At 38.1% G+C, this 16897-nt stretch overlaps 1 protein-coding gene across 50 annotated transcripts in view; it reads right to left on the minus strand.

Moving 5' to 3' along the window:
• BIRC6 (baculoviral IAP repeat containing 6) overlaps window positions 1-16897 on the minus strand; it is a 250707-nt gene that overhangs the window by 185115 nt on the left and 48695 nt on the right. For all 50 annotated transcript variants that reach the window (XR_013526681.1, XR_013526680.1, XR_013526682.1 and 47 more), the window contains 4 exons: window positions 13116-13338; window positions 12878-13038; window positions 6906-6964; window positions 1845-3239 (listed from right to left, as the gene is read on the minus strand). Coding sequence is in view for 45 of the 50 variants with exons in the window: in XM_078349545.1 (XP_078205671.1) it covers window positions 1845-3239; window positions 6906-6964; window positions 12878-13038; window positions 13116-13338 (1838 nt within the window). In the remaining 5 variants the exon portion in view is untranslated. The remainder of the gene's footprint in view (window positions 1-1844; window positions 3240-6905; window positions 6965-12877; window positions 13039-13115; window positions 13339-16897) is intronic.

Consider the following 16897-nt stretch of genomic DNA (forward strand, 5'->3'; position numbering starts at 1 on the left):
GGTATAGTCACTTAGGCTTCAACTATCTCCTAGTCCTAAATTCCTACTAGACAATCAATAGAACTATTCATTTTGCCTGATATTGTTAGTAATCCTTTTCAAACACTGCTTTAACTCCCTAACTTAAAATGTATATAAAGAAAAACATAGGCCAGGCAAAATGGCACATGCCTGTAATCCCAGCACTTTGGGAGGCTGAAGCGAGCAGATCACTTAAACTCAGGAGTTTGAGACTAGCCTGAGCAACAATGGCAAAACTCCATTTCTACAAAAAATATATATATATATAAATACACACACACACACACACGAAAATTAGCTGAAGGTGACAGTGTATGTCTATGGTCCCAGCTGTTCAAGAGGCTGAGGTGAGAGGACCACTCGAGCCTGGGAGATTATGAACTGAGATCATACCACTGCACTCGAGTCTGGGCAACATAGTGAGATCCCGAGAAAGAGAAGAAAAGAAAAAGCCGGGCGCGGTGGCTCGTACCTGTAATCCTAGCACTTTAGGAGGCTGAGGTGAGTGAATCACCAGAGGTCAGGAGTTTAAGACCAGCCTGGCTAACATGGTGAAACCCCGTTTCTACTAAAAATACAAAAAATTGGGCCGGGCACAGTGGCACACCGCTGCAATCCCAGAACTTTGGGAGGCCGAAGTGGGCAGATCACAAGGTCAGGAGATAGAGACCATCCTGGCCAATAAGGTGAAATCCTGTCTCTACTAAAAATACAAAAATCAGTTGGGCATAGTGGTGCATGCCTGTAGTCCCAGCTACTCGGGAGGCTAAGGCAGAAGAATCACTTGAACCCAGGAGGCAGAGGTTGCAGTGAGCTGAGATGGTGCCACTGCACTCCAGCCTGGTGACAGAGCGAGACCCTGTCTCAAAAAAAAAAAAAAAAATATATATATATATATATATACACACACATACAAAAAAAAATTAGCCAGGTATGGTGGTGTGCACCTGTAATCCCAACTACTCGGGAGGCTGAGGCAGGAGAACCACTTGAACCTGGGAAGCAGAGGTTGCAGTGAGCAGAGATCATGCCATTGCACTTCACCTTGGGCAACAAGAGCAAAACGCCATCTCAAAAGAAAAAGAAAAAAGGGGAAGGAAAAGGAAAGGGAAAAGAAGAAAAAAGGAGGGGAGGGAAGGGAAGGGAAGGAGAGGGAAGAAAGTAGAAAGGAAAGGAGGAAAGAAAGGGGGAGAAAAGGGAAGAAAAGGGGAAAGGGAAAGGGAAGGGAAAAAAATAATTGCACACTATCTTATTCTATACAGTGCTTCAAGGTTTGTGAAACTGACTCACCATGAGCCAAAGATCAGAAATATATCAGACCAAAAAAAGTATTTGGCAAAACTAAAAATTGTTTGCTAAATATTTTTATTTCAGAAGGAAATAAGGACCAATAACTGTGCCAGAAACTTTACATACATTATTTCATTCTAACCCAAAGTCTAACCCTAGGACATAGACTTTCTTATCCTAGTTTATAAAGAAATAAACAAACGTTTAATGAATTTAACATAACTTGCCCAAGGTCGTCAATTTGAGCAGATGCAGAGTCACAGACTCACTGAAATAAAAGCACATTATTTTCTTGAGGTTAAATAAGACGATATTTGCTAAGAGACTTATTAACTTATTTACAGTCAGAATCCTTACCTAGAGCAGTAGAAAAAGTTTTAAGAACAGTTTAAACAGAAGGATTTACCACTTAATTATGAAAAAATTAATTTTTCTCCATCTATTTTAATCTAAAATTCATATTAGGTATGCACATAAACAAATGCCATATATACATGATTTGATAAAATTTGTAGAATAATCAAATAACTTACCTTTGGTGCACGCACACAGCCTGTCTGTGCCAGAGCAGTAAATCACAGAAACAAATGTGTCCTGTTCCTCAGTGCCCTCCTTTTTGGGAGGCTCCACTTTGGCCAAAATTTCAAAGTTTGAAAGATCTAGTATTTTTACATATCCTCCCTGAGTGGTTATTACCAGGTGTCCAAGAGTAGAAATGTCAGATGTTTTTTCTCTCTCAAAGCCATTCTTTGATGTTAACTGCATGTCCTCAATAGGTTCCTCACAGTCATCCTCTCGATTATCCAATATATCTGGTGGAAGCAAAATGAGCGAGGTAATTGTGTCCTGGGGATCTTTGATATGTTGTATTTTTATTGGCTCCTCTTCTAAAGTCACTATCCGAGTGGCATAATTCATTTTATAAAGTACTAAATATCCACCACTAACATTCCTCTGCTCAGGCTGAATTATCAAAGGAGTTTGTACATCTGCTGGTGATTCATGTTGGATTACACTAATATTTGCACCATTCACTACAGCAAGATTTGATTCCAGCTCACCTTTCCGTCTATTACATAGTGCAGAATTTAACTTATTTAAATTATTCAAGGCCTCTACTTGATTTATTGCACTCAAGGATTCAACAGGGCATGTCCGCAGCCCTACCAACAAATGAATTCCATCAGCACAAGGAGTTATTGAGTCTATACAAAGATTCTCCTCCTCTGCAAACTTTGGCAGCCTCAAGCACTGAACCAAAGTCCCAGGTTTGGGAAACACAGAGTTCCACTTCTCAGAATCCGGAGAGGTAAGGTTGGCTGCTGCATCTGCAAATTGCTGTATGTAAGTCACTGGAGGATCCTGCAATAACAACTGCTCCTGACTATCCAGCTCCATTTCAATAATCTGTGGAACTGTAAAACCATCATCATGCAAACTTTTACTCATAATATTGTTCATCTGTGAAAAGATCTTTCCTGCCTTCTCATCAGATTCCTTGATGCTATAAAGAAGCAAAACCGGTAAAGTCCTCCGTACCAAAGGAGAATTTAGTTCTGAATTAGTGCAGGATTCATTGTCAGTTGATCCTTGTTCTGATATACTTTCACCCTGAGTTCTGCTTAAACCATCCAGTGACCTGTGAGAATTACTACTAATGGGTGAGGTAGCAGGAGATTTATATGTTAATAAACCTCCAGCTAATAAACACGGAAAAGGAATGTTGTGTTGTTCCTGGTGCTTTTCCTTTGTCTTTTCACTCTTAGAGTTTGTTAAACAAGGATTTGCCCCAAGTTCTTCAAGATCCTTAACAGTATCTTCAAGCACATTTGCAACAATCTCCCACTGAAGTTTTTCTGGCTGTTGGAGAATGCTGAGTGCTGTTATATCAAGGCTTACTTCCATGGCTTCCTTCTGTGACGTATGCCCTTTAAAAAGGAACAATATTCATTAGATATAACCTTATAAATATAAATAAAAACCTGTGCTTTAATGTTTTCATTTTTTTCTTCTCATACAGTCAGTACATTATGAATATGTAAGTTAAAAATTTTATTCATTTATTTATTTTTGAGACAGAGTCTTGCCCAATCACCTAGACTGTAGTGCAGTAATGCAATTTTGGCTCACCACAATCTCCATATCCCAGGTTCAAGTGATTCTAGTGCCTTAGCCTCCCAAGCAGCTGGGATTACAGGCACACACCACCACGCCCAGATAATTTTTATATTTTTAGTAGAGTCGTGGTTTCACCATGTTGTCCAGGCTGGTCTCATACTCCTGACCTCAAGTGATCCACCCACCTCAGCCTCCTAAAGTGCTGGGATTACAGGCATGAGCCACCATGCCCGGCCTAAAATAATTTAAAGTACAGTCAGAGTCAGCCCTCCATATTCACAGGTTCTATATCCATGGATTCAACTAACTGCGGATGGAAAACATTTTTTTTTTTTTAATGGATGGGTGCGGCTGGGCTCAGTGGCTCACACCTGTAATCCCAGCACTTTGGGAGGCTGAGGCAGGTGGATCACAAGGTCAGGAGATGGAGATCATCCTGGCCAACATGATGAAACCCCGTCTCTACTGAAAATACAAAAAAAAGTAGCTGGGCGTGCTGGTGCACACTGTAGTCCCAGCTACCTGGGAGGCTGAGGCAGGAGAACTGCCTGAAACCAAGAGGTGGAGATTGCAGTGAGCCGAGATCGCATCACTGCACTACAGCCTGGGAGACTGTTCAAGACTCCATCTCGGGAAAAAAAAAAGGATGGTGCTTCTCTACTGACCATGTACAAACTTTTTTGTCATTAAACAACAGAGTATAATGACTTTTTGCTCAATATTTACATTGTGTTAGGTGTAATAAGTAATCTAGAGATCATCTAAAGTATACAGGAAGATGCAGATGTGCATAAGTTATAAGCAAAAACTACACCATTTTATACAAGGGAAGTGAGCATGCCTGGATTTTGGTATTTAGAGAGTCTCCAGGAACCAATTCCCCATAGATACCAAGCTGTTTTTTTCTTTCCTTTTTTTTTTAAACACAATCAAATCTAAGATGAACCTACTAAGAAAAACCCTTAAGGTATTCAAGGAACTCAAAATTATTTTTAACTCAAGCTAGGCACAGTGGCTCACTTTGGAAGGTTGTAATCGTAGCATTTTGGGAGGTTGGGGTTGGCAAATTACCTGAGCTCAGGAGTTTAAGACCAGCCTGAGCAACATGGCAAAACCTGTCTCTACTAAAAATACAAAAAATTAGAGGCAGGGCACAGTGGCTCAAGCCTGTAATCCCAGCACTTTGGGAGGCTGAGGCAGGCAGATCACCTGAGGTCAGGAGCTTGAGAACAGCCTGACCAACACGAAGAAATCCTGTCTTTACTAAAAATACAAAACTAGCCAGGTATGGTGGCACATGCCTGTAATCTCAACTACTCCGGAAGCTGAGGCAGGAGAATCGCTTGAACCTGGGATGTGGAGGATGCAGTTAGCCGAAATTGTGCCATTGCACTCCAGCCTGGGCAACAAGAGCAAAACTCCATCTCAAAAAAAAAAAAAAAAATCAGGCAGGGTAGCACTCAAAAAAAAAAAAAAATTAGCCTGGTGTGGTGGCATGTGCTTATAGTCCCAGCTACTTGAGAGGCTCAGGATGAGAATTACTTGAACCTGGGAGACAGAATTTGCAGTGAACTGGTATCACCTCTAGCTTGGGCAACAGAGTAAGACTGTCTCCAAAAAAAAGGTATTTTCAATTCAAAATACATTATCTTGGCAATTACTAAGCAAAACCTTTTTTCAAAGAAGGCAATTAAAGAGTTAAAGAAATATTATTTATTCATAACTTGAAGTTAATATGAAAGTAATAGAATTTCTGCACTTGAATTCCAAACCAAAGAGAGAATATTATTTATGCGTCTGTCATTTATGCACTATGCAGAATATCCATTAAAAAATGACTGTCATCTCCATTTCCTTTCTTTCACCACTCTGAAGGAGTTATAAGCACCATTTCCTCTCTCACCCTATCTGCTTATTATCAGTGGAACATCAGAGAATACAATTCTAACCTGAGTTTAGAAAAAAACAGGAACAGAAATTTCCAAAATTGTATCATTGTTACACGAAACATTAAGTGTCTGCTAATGTTTAGTTCATTGCTAATTTTTAGTTCATTGAAAGTCACACAACTACATTATCTCTTATTGACCTTTTTTCTACTGTGCCCTCTTTAAACTATTCCTTAAAAACAGTACAGTCTCAGAACTCAGTATATACATTGAAACACAATACTGAGTTTCTCAGTCTCAACCTTTTAACCTGTGATATAATCACAAAGCTGGGCATTGTGGTGCACACCTGTAATCCCAGCTATTTGGGAAGCTGAGGTGGAAGGATCCTTGGAGCTCGGGAATTCAAGACCAGCCTCAGCAACATAGTAAAACCCCGTTTCCAGAAAACAGAAAAAAAGGAAAGAAAATCTTACAACAGATGTCAGTAAACTCCCTAATCAAGTATAATCTCTTGACACTGAATTGAAAATTCTTTCAACTGACGTCTTTCTGAATGGCACAAACTTCTTTCAGTCAGGCAGCAACATCATTAGCAACAATAACATAAAGAACACTATATGTTAGGCCAGACATGGTGGCGGTGGTTCATGCCTGTACTCCCAGCACTTTGGCAGGTCAAGGCGGGTGGATCACCTGAGCTCAGGAGTTCGAGACCAGCTTGGCCAACATGGTGAAACCCTGTCTCTATTATAAATACAAAATTAGCCAGGCATGGTGGCATCTGCCTGTAATCCCAGCTACTGGGGAGGCTGAGGCAGGAGAATCACTTGAACCCAGGAGGCAGATATTGCAGCAAACCACAATCACACCATTGTACTCTAGCCTAAGCAAATAAGCAAAACTCTGTCTCAAAAAAAAAAAAAAAAAAAAAAAATGAACTCAAGGTGATTCCATGAAGGTTTGAAAGCTGCCCAAGTAGAGCAATAAGCAACTGAGATTCATGAAAAACTAAACACTTAAGGTATACTCAAAAGCTCTGTTTAGACCATTTTACACTATTTCATTCATGATCTCTTCTACATGCTCACTGGCAGATTTATCTAGAATTTCCCATAATCTGGGGATGATGTCACTTCACATAACATGACTACTACCCTCTAAAACTGAAGTATTTTCTAGCTATAGCAGACAAAAATTTTCATTATAAATATGATTTAATAACTGTATTAATGAAGCTGTTCACTTATACAAATAAAGAGCTTTAATTTAAACACTATCCTTAGTTAACAGAATATATTATACAAATAAAAACATTTAATTCTCTGACATATGTGACAAATATTTAATGTAACTATCCACTTTAATTCCTCTGGCTCAAATAGGTATCATTTAAATTTTAAATATGGAACACTATGTACATACTACTAATTTGAGATCTCTGACACAATATTTCAGTCTTCTGTGTATACTAGCAAAAATTTAGAGTTAACATTAACTAAGAAATTCAGAATTAAGTGGTAGTTAGCTGTATATGCAACTGTATAAAGAATTTTTTATATAAATTATCTAATACTTTTTACATACCTGTCACAGAATCTGATCTGGAATGCTCTTCACTGTCTGAATCCTCCAGTAAATCATCACTTAAATCAAAAGACAAAATAAACAATTTGAATTTCAAAAGAGTATACATCATATGAGAAAGCAAAGAAAAAAGTACAGTTGGCTTTTGTTTTTTGTTTTTTAAACAGGGTCTTGCTCTGTCACCCAGGCTGGAGTACAGTGGCAAGAACACAGCTTACTGCAGCCCTGACCTCCTCCTGGCCTCAAACAATCCTTCCACCTCAGCCTCTCATGTAGGTGGGACCACAGTCATACGCCACACCATGCCCAGCTACTTTTTTTGAATTTTTTTCAGAGACAGGGTCTCACCATGTTGCCCAGGTTGGTCTTGAACCTCTGGGCTCCAGCAATCTTCCTGCCTCTACCTCTCAAAGCACTGGGATTATAGGCATGAGCCACTATGTGTGGGCTGAAAGTACAGTGTTAAAATCACTACTACATATCTCAAACATACAAAACAATTAAAATTGGCTTAAATGAGATATAAAGAATAGTTTTATATCATAACTGATTAACAACACTGATAATACATCTTCTTAAATCATTAAATAAATGTCTAACTGAAATAGGGTGTAGAAACCTCTAAGAATCCATGATAACATTTGCAGGGATTTGAAAACTACTGTGTGACTAAGGACAGTTTGGGCAAACAAAAAGATAAAAGACAGAAGTAGCTAATAAAATCAAGCACCAGCTTGATTTAAGAACTATTCTATTACTGAATTCAGGACGGCCTAAAACCAAACATAATAGTTGTATAAACATGTGTGTGTGTTTGTGTATTCAACATGCACATGCAATTCTATTTTTGTTTTGGAGAGGCTGTTAAGAACTCCTTTACATATAGGAAAACTGACAACTCAGAAGATAGGAGGTCATCAAGACAAGGCAAAGTCTCCCCTTTGGTCTTCACTAAGACGGCCAAGAAATTGACAGCTTCCTTTCAAACAGGGTGATAGCCCTGTTTGCAGTCATCTTTATCCTCACTCTCTCCACTGTTAGCCCACCAAAAATAAAGTTGTAATTACAAACCATTCTAACATAATAATTAGGCTCTCTCTGTACTCTACTAATCAGCACATCTACAGCAGTTTCTAAAATTCTGACAACCTCATAAAAATAAAAAAATGCATTCTGAAAAAAAAAGGGCAATTATCCCCTTTAAAAACAATATATTGCACTTATATCCTAAACAGACAAGTATTTACAATGTTTTTCTGTTTTTTTGTTTTCATTTATTTGAGATGGAGTTTTGCTGTCACTAGGTATCTAGTACAATGGCATGATCTCGGCTTACTGCAACCTCCACCTCCTGGGTTCACAAAGTTCTCCTGCCTCAGCCTCCTGAGTAGCTGAGATTACAGGCATGAGCAGCACATCCCAGCTGATTTTTACATTTTCAGTAGAGAGTTTTATCATGTTGGCCAGGATGGTCTCGATCTCCTGACTTCGTAATCCACCTGCCTCGGCCTCTCAAAGTGCTGAGATCACAGGTGTGAGCCACCTTGCCCGGCCTACAATGTTATTTTATGCATAATATAAATTGGTATTCTGCACTGAAAATGCTTAAGGATATTACTACACTCCAAGGCAATGTTTGAAATATTTTGGGGCAGGTGGGGGAAATTCACTTATATATTTTTGAAAAAGTTTCTCTGTTTTAGTTTGTTCAAGTGATAAGAGCTGCCCATCAACCAATTTAGTGCTATAATTTACAACAGAAAAAAATGCAAAAAAAATTTAAAATCAGCTGCTAATTAATTAGCCTAATTGGCTGGTTTCAGAGAAATAAGGTAAGTGGCAAAAAAATCCCAAGAAGAAATATTAATAATTGGGAATTATTAAAAATGAAGAAGTTCAAACCAAGAGAACACAATAGGTTTTAAGTTTAGAATGGCTGTTACATTAAGAAAAATAAACAACCAAGTATTAACCTGCTGTACTAAGATGAACAATAAAATCAAGTAGTAGTATATTTTAAAGGAATTCGGGTGTCTTGATATTTCATAGACGGTTGCCTGATAAAAGCCTTAGATTAGCAAAGAATGTTTTATTCTGAAGGTCTTCAAAAATATAATCAGGGACCAGGCACAGTGACTCACACCTGTAATCCCAGCACTTTGGGAGGGCAAGGCGGGAGGGCTGTTTAAGCCTAGGAGTTTGAGACCAGCCTGGGAAACATAGTGAGACCCCTATCTCCATAAAAAATTAAAAATTAGCTGGGCATGGTGGCACATGCCTTTAGTCCCAGCTACTTAGAAAGCTGAGGTGGAAGGATGACTTGAGCCCAGGAGGTAAAGGCTGCAATAAGCCGTGATCATACCACTAGACCCCAGCCCAGGTGACAGAGCAAGACCTTGTTTCAAAAAAAGAAAAAAGAAAGAAAAAAATGTTTATACATATATATATATATATATATATATTTGTAAAACCACATTCTTTTAAAATATTTTGTGAGAAAAATATTCTCAAACGATTATATCATAAATTATGAGGGTAAGGCCAGGCGCAGTGACTCACACCTATAATCCCAGCACTTTGGGAGGCTGAGGTGGACAGATCACGTGATGCCAGGAGTTTGAGACCAGCGTGGCCAACACAGTGAAACCCCCATCTCTACTAAAAATACAAAATTTACCCAGGTGTGGTGGTGCACGCTTGTAGTCCCAGCTACTTGGGAGACTGAGGCATGAGAATCACTTCAACCTGGGAGGCAGAGGATATAGTGAGCGGGATCACACAACTGCACTCCAGCATGGGCGACAGAGCGAGACTCTCTCCCAAAAAACGAAACTAAAATGATATATATATATTACTACATATACATATATATAGGTAAAATAACTAAATTGTATACTTACATAAATTTTATGGTTTGAAAATTACACTTCAATAAAACGTTTTTAAAAATCACATGCAGCCAGGCTTAGTGGCTCACACCTGTAATCCCAGCACTTTGGAAGGCCAAGGTGGGTGGATCATCAGGTTAGGAGTTCGAGACCAGCCTGGCCAAAATGGTGAAGCCCCATCTCTAGTAAAAATACAAAAAATTGCTAGGCACGGTGGCGGGCACCTGTAGTCCCAGCTACTCGGTAGGCTGAGTCAGGAGAATCACTTGAACCGGAGGCTGAGGTTGCAGTGAGCCAAGATCCCACCATTGCAGCCTAGCCTGGGTGATAGGGTAAGACTTTGCCTCAGGAAATAAAAAACCATATGCATTTTAAAAAGAAACTAGAATACACATGTTACTTTAATTCCGTAGCGTAATTATGACTACTCTATATTTTATCAATTTCCATTCCTGCATTTTCCCATTTTCCTGTAATAAGCATGCACTATTTATGTAATAGGCACTATATTTACTAAAGCCTTCTACATTTTGCAAAACCTTTTATAAAGCAATAAACAGACAAAATAAATGTTATGGTTAAAGTAAAAATGTTGGCGGGGCACAGTGGCTCACACCTGTAATCCCAGCACTCTGGGAGGCCGAGACAGGCAGATCACAAGGTCAGGAGTTCGAGACCAGCATGACCAACATGGTGAAACCCCATCTTTATTTTTAAAAAAAAAGTGTTTTAAAAAGTAAAAATGTTTAGTTAGGACATATTTCTGAAAACTAGACATACTAATATTATGAGTACCTTGGTTTACAGCAATCCTATAAACAATTTCAGTTACATTCAAGAAATTTTTACCAATTTGACCTGATATACAAACGACAAGTGAATCATCTAGAATCTTAATTCATTAAAATTAAATATATTATCAAATCTTCTTCCTTAATTCAGAAGACAAATATTGTCTTCTAAGAAAAAAATTGGTCAAAAACCAGTCCTTAGTCCTTCAATGTAAATAAGAAAAACAAATTTTAAAAAAACTACTCTAAGCAAATTATATTGCTAATTACTTTAAACTTCTTGGATAACCTTAATTTTTCCAATTAACGTACTATTCTTCCAGCTAATGAAACCCACATAGAGTATTTTAGAACCAATATATTGAATCTTGTGCTACATAAAGTCAAAGGTAGTATGGCTCATTATATTCACTATCAATTCCAATACGACTGACTGCTCTTACTTCTTGGGGAGGAGAAGGGCAGAGGGGCTTAAGGTTAGAGATGAAGTTTCACCTCTTTAGCTTCCTCTTACCACACCAACTTAATGTTTTTGCATCATTTGTTTGAGACTTTCTTCAGAGAAAACAGTCCTTCTACCCTAGAAATTTCTTTTTTATTTTTTTGGAGACGGAGTTTCGCTCTTGTTACCCAGGCTGGAGTGCAATGGCGCGATCTTGGCTCACAATTCTCCTGCCTCAGCCTCCTGAGTAGCTGGGATTACAGGCACGCGCCACCATGCCCAGCTAATTTTTTGTATTTTTAGTAGAGACGGGGTTTCACCATGTTGACCAGGATGGTCTCGATCTCTTGATCTCGTGATCCACCCGCTTCGGCCTCCCAAAGTGCTGGGATTACAGGCTTGAGCCACCGCGCCTGGCCTGTAAATTTCTTAAAAGTAGCGATTACCTCAATTCAAGCACATTACCCACATAATATTGTTTTTCCAATAGAAATGCTGAACACATGTTTATCTAAAATGCACAGTTTACCTGGGAGGAAGTGACTGTATGTGTATGGGTATTTGTAATCCTAGAAGTATATTTTGATTCAATTCTTAATCCCCAAATTACAAAATTTCAAGACAAAGTTCTACTTAAATTAAGTGTCTAGAAGGACAGGTAACTTTCATTACCTCCTATTACTTTTCCACTAACTTCTAGGATATCACAGAAATCAAGCATGCTTAGAATCTAGTCCTACTGGCAAAATATGGTCAGAAACTTGGACAACAATACTTAAGCTGCTTTCCCAATAAGCTTTCACAGAGATTTATATTAACAGAACACCCAGGAGGCTTTAATCAACATTTCATCACCAAGAGGAACTAGACAAAGGTAACACATGTGTTGTAAATTTTCCACTAATTCCATTAATTAAATAATTTCCATTAATAAAATTTTACATTACTCCTTAATGAAAGTACATCCCACCAAAGGAGTTGTGAAGTAAACTGATAAATCACTGACTGCAGTATAACACCCATCACATATCAGTAACATAAGAAGCCCTTGGAAGTGAAATGGCAGATATTCTCAGTCTATCAGGACATCTGATCGTGGTTAAATAGGCTCCATTTCACATGGCTACCTACAGAATCTTTTTTTTCCCCCTACAGAATCTTACTAGCCCAGTTCAGAGTCAAAACCACAGTGGTTCTTAGGAAACAAGTGGGTGAAGGAGGGTGATACTTTGACTCTCCCACCCCACCTACATCAGATGAAGCCACAAAAATCAGGAATCTCTCAGAGAAGTTGAGTGAAGGAGAATCCAGAACAACAATTTTAACAAAATATTTCTATAGCAATAATTATGGTACCTCAACTCACTGCTGACTACTGGTACACTGTTTTAAACAATTAGATCCTCTTGCCTCACCTCAGGTGATTCCATTATTATTATTCATTAGCACTGCCATAATTTGAGGTGCTAATGAAAAAAGAGAAATTGAAATCATCTAGTTCAACTGCTCTATGAAAAGATCTAGTAGAAGGTGAAACTACAAATCTAATAGAATTTCATTTTTTAGACATTTCAATGTGACTTATAATCATCTATTGTATAATGTGGCAATTATTTCCAGTTGACATAGATTGTGATAGAAAATTAAGTTTATTTTATAAACTATGGTGTTTCTGAATGAAGATTTTTCTTTAAGAATCACAGGTTTCAGATTTCTAACCGAACATTTACTCTCTGATCCCTTAACTGCATAACTTTCTCTTCCTCCTCTTTAATTATTAGAACTATGATAATATAAAATTTAGGAAAACATGTAACATCTATTAAATACTACCAAAACAAACTCACATACCTATCTCCTTCCAATTTTGGTATATCTGAGCAACTAGAGGAGTCCTCCAGCCACGCCAAAGTTGGTCTCCTTGAATCAACTCCTGAGCTTGGGTCTCCTGATAGAATAAGCTGTTGTACAATTGCTGGATCATAGGCATTAATTTCAAACTTTAAGTGCACCTAAACAAATGAAAAGCCTAAGTTTACAACTGATTTTTTTTTAATTACTAATTTGTTACTTCAAAATTCAAACATACCTTCATAAGTTTGGAAACATCCCATATGCAGATCTTTCCTCGTTTAGTTGCAGCAGCTAGAAAATGAGGGCAGCTCCCCGACCCAAAGCAAGATATTCTGTCAGTTCCATCCGTACAAGGAAACTGTGCAGGACTTGTTGCAAGAGTGACTGACAATGGCACATTCTGTGTGTGCTCACCTTTCACAAATGGGCAGTTTGGGGAATGTCTTTCGTGTTCAGACCTTTACACAGATTTAAAAAAAAAAGTTTACTAAAAATAAAGCAGTAGAGTTTGTACGTTAAAAGAGAACTCCAGGATCATCTTTTTTTAACTAAAGTATTCATCATTGAAGATTTAATATAACCAAATCATTCAATTTTATTAAGATCACTCTAACATGTTCAACCATTTACTATATTCACACATTCAATATTCCAAACATTCAACAATACCAGTTGTTACTCACTTTAACTGATTATACAGTCAATCTCAGCAAAACTGAGAAACCAATACTATAGTATAATTAATGCTATATTGTACACTACAAAATTGTTTAAACTCCTGGTATTTCCTCACACTGGTTTCCTGTAGTTTTGAATGATTAACCATTACGTTTCAATTTAAAATTCTCCATAACTATCAGAGGACACAACTATAAATGACATACAGTTGAAACTTGATAAATGCCACCCATAACATAAAAAGTTTTTTAGTAAAGATCTAAAAGCAAAGAGATCTCTAGTATGAATAAAATAATATATATTAAGAACACAGAAATATACCGTACATATTCACTATAGAATCAAACCAGACAAATAACTTTTAAATAAAATTTATTTCCTAAGAACTTTAGAAATGTAAAGTTCATAAATTATACACTTCTTTCAAATAAATGCTTACTAAACAAAAAGAAATGTAAAATTCGTTTTCTAGAAAACCGTAACAAGTTTAAGAAATATAAAATACAGGCTGAGCACAGTGGCTCACGCCTATAATCTCAGCATTTTGGGTGGCCATGGTAGTTGAATCCTTGAGGCCAGGAGATTGAGACCAGCCTAGGCAACAGTGAGACCTTATCACTATAAAAAATAAAAATATAAATAATTAGTTGGGTGTGGTAGCACGTGCCTGTAGTTGAACACAGGTAGGAGGATCCCTTGAGCCTGGGAGTTCGAGGTTGCAGTGAGCTATGATCGTGCCACTGCACTCCAGCCTGGGTGACAGAGCAAAACCCTGTCTCTAAAAAATAAAAAATTTAAAAATTTAAATTAAAATATAAAAATAAAATACCAGGACCTCAGATCAACACTGGTATAATGACTTTAAGAATTATCTCAAATATTGAAAGCAGGATCAACTTAGCACCTATCTGCTTAACTTTATGATTCCTTTATATTTTTTTCTGGTTATTCCTTATTTTTATTTCTGTTAGCTATAATCATAAGGCATTAGAAATGTCAGGATCCTGCTACCAAAAAAAGAACTCATGAGCCAAGCATGATGGCAAAAGCGTACAGTCTCAGTTACTTAGGAGGCTGAGGCAGGATGACTGCTTGAGCCCAGGAATTTGAGGCTGCAGTCAGCTATGATCACACTTGTGTATGGCCACTGAACTTCAGCCTGGACAACATAGCAAGACCCCATATGTAAAATAATAAATAGGCTGGGCACAGTGGCTCACACCTGTAATACCAACACTTTGGGAGGGTACATCACTTGAGGTCAGGAATTCCAGACCAGCCTGGCCAACATGGGGAAACCCCATCTCTACTAAAAATACAAAATTTGGCTGGGCATAGTAGCACGTGCCTGTAGTCCCAGCTACTCAGGAGGCCAAGGCACAAGAATCTCTTGAACCAAGGAAGCAGGGGTTGCAGTGAACCAAGATCGCGCTACTACACTCCAGTCTGGGCAACAGAGTAAGACTGCAGACCCAAAAAAATAAATAAATAGGGCCGGGCATGGTGGCTCACGCCTGTAATCCCAGCACTTTGGGAGGCCGAGGCAGGTGGATCACGAGGTCAAGAGATCGAGACCATCCTGGTCAACATGGTGAAAGCCCATCTCTACTAAAAGTACTAAAAATTAGCTAGGCATGGTGGCGCGTGCCTGTAATCCCAGCTACTCAGGAGGCTGAGGCAGGAGAATTGCCTGAACCCAGGAGGCGGAGGTTGCCGTGAGCCGAGATCGCGCCATTGCACTCCAGCCTGGGTAACATGAGCGAAACTCCGACTCAAAAAATAAAAAATAAAAAAATAAAAAATAAAATAAATAAATAAATAGTAAAATAAAATTTTAAAAAATGTTTCTTAAAGAAACACTGTTTTTAACTCGCTGTTTTATTTCCATGGCAAAGAAAAAACTTTACATATAAAACACGCTACTCCTTAAAAACGTATGTATTTCTTTTTACAATGCACCTACAACTTACATACACAAATCCACAGCAATTTTTAATGCAGATGTCTTTCCTAAATCCTTTTACAGTGCATCCCCAAGCAAATGACTTTTGGGCCAGGTTCCCTCACAGCTAAATCTAGCATAGTTTATCCCTTTTCATATAAGTTTTAACTTTATCAATAAAATTTTATTTATTTAAGTTACACATGGCTATAAAAAATAAAGCTGAAGACCTATGTCAATTTTTAGAATCTAATCCCAGTAATCGCCGATCCCACCTCCAGGAAACTGACATTATAAATTTAAGTGATAAATTTCTATAATATTTTTACGTTTACATACATAAATTTACATATAGAAAATATATGATGTGGAGGTGTGTGGAAAAAATTGTTAAAGAAAATACAGGGTCTTAAATATTTGGTATCACTGTACATGACACATATACATTTTATCATGTATTTAATCATCAATCATTCTATTAATACAAAAGATTTCTTGAAACAATGACATACTTAAAAGTTACTGAGGGTGATTAACAGAGATCTTACTGTTCATTCCCTTTCAGTGCTGGACCAGAGTCTATTACATGAACATACCACATTCTACTTGGCTTTTCCCCTCCTGATGGGCATTTAAGAGGATTCCGATTTTTAACTGCAGTGACCACCCATTTTATGCTTCTGTGCATACAACAGCAATTAACTCCCTAGAGTAGGTAAATAGAAGTGGAATTGCCAGGTACTAGGGTATGGTCTTTGTTTTTTTTTTTTTAATTAATAAGAACTGAGGCTTTGCTTCAGCAAAGTAGCTTTTTTTTTCTTTAATAATTGGTTACAGATTCTCTCTCTTTTTTTAAATTTTATTGTGTTTTAGGTTTTGGGGTACATGTGAAGAACATGCAAGATTGTTGCATAGGTACATACATGGCAATGTGGTTTGCTGTCTTCCTCCCCATCACCTATAACTGATATTTCTCCCCATGTTATCCCTCCTCAACTCTCCACCCTCTGCTGTCCCTCCCATAGTTTCCCCCCACACACCCCAGTTTGTGATGCTCCCCTCCCTGTTTCCATGTGTTCTCATTGTTCAACACCCGCCTATGAGTGAGAACATTCAGTGTTTGATTTTCTGTTCTTGTGGCCCATTTTTTTATGTTTTTAACTTCAACTTCCCTCCAAAGTAACTTTATCAACTCACACAGTCAAAATATGAGTCCAATTCACCCTTTCAAATTTTTCCTTTCCCCCTTAAGAATTCAGAAGGTGCCTGGGCTCCCCAGCCTCCATCAATCCTCTTCCCCTCCTACCCATCTGGAGGACTGGCCCAAGGCGTTCAGAGACCCCGTCAACTTCCTTAGTGTTTGAGGAATCCCAAATGCTGGTGCAGAGAAGAGGTAG

Source organism: Callithrix jacchus, chromosome 14 (genome assembly GCF_049354715.1).
Source record: "Callithrix jacchus isolate 240 chromosome 14, calJac240_pri, whole genome shotgun sequence".
NCBI classification, from domain to species: domain Eukaryota; kingdom Metazoa; phylum Chordata; class Mammalia; order Primates; family Cebidae; genus Callithrix; species Callithrix jacchus.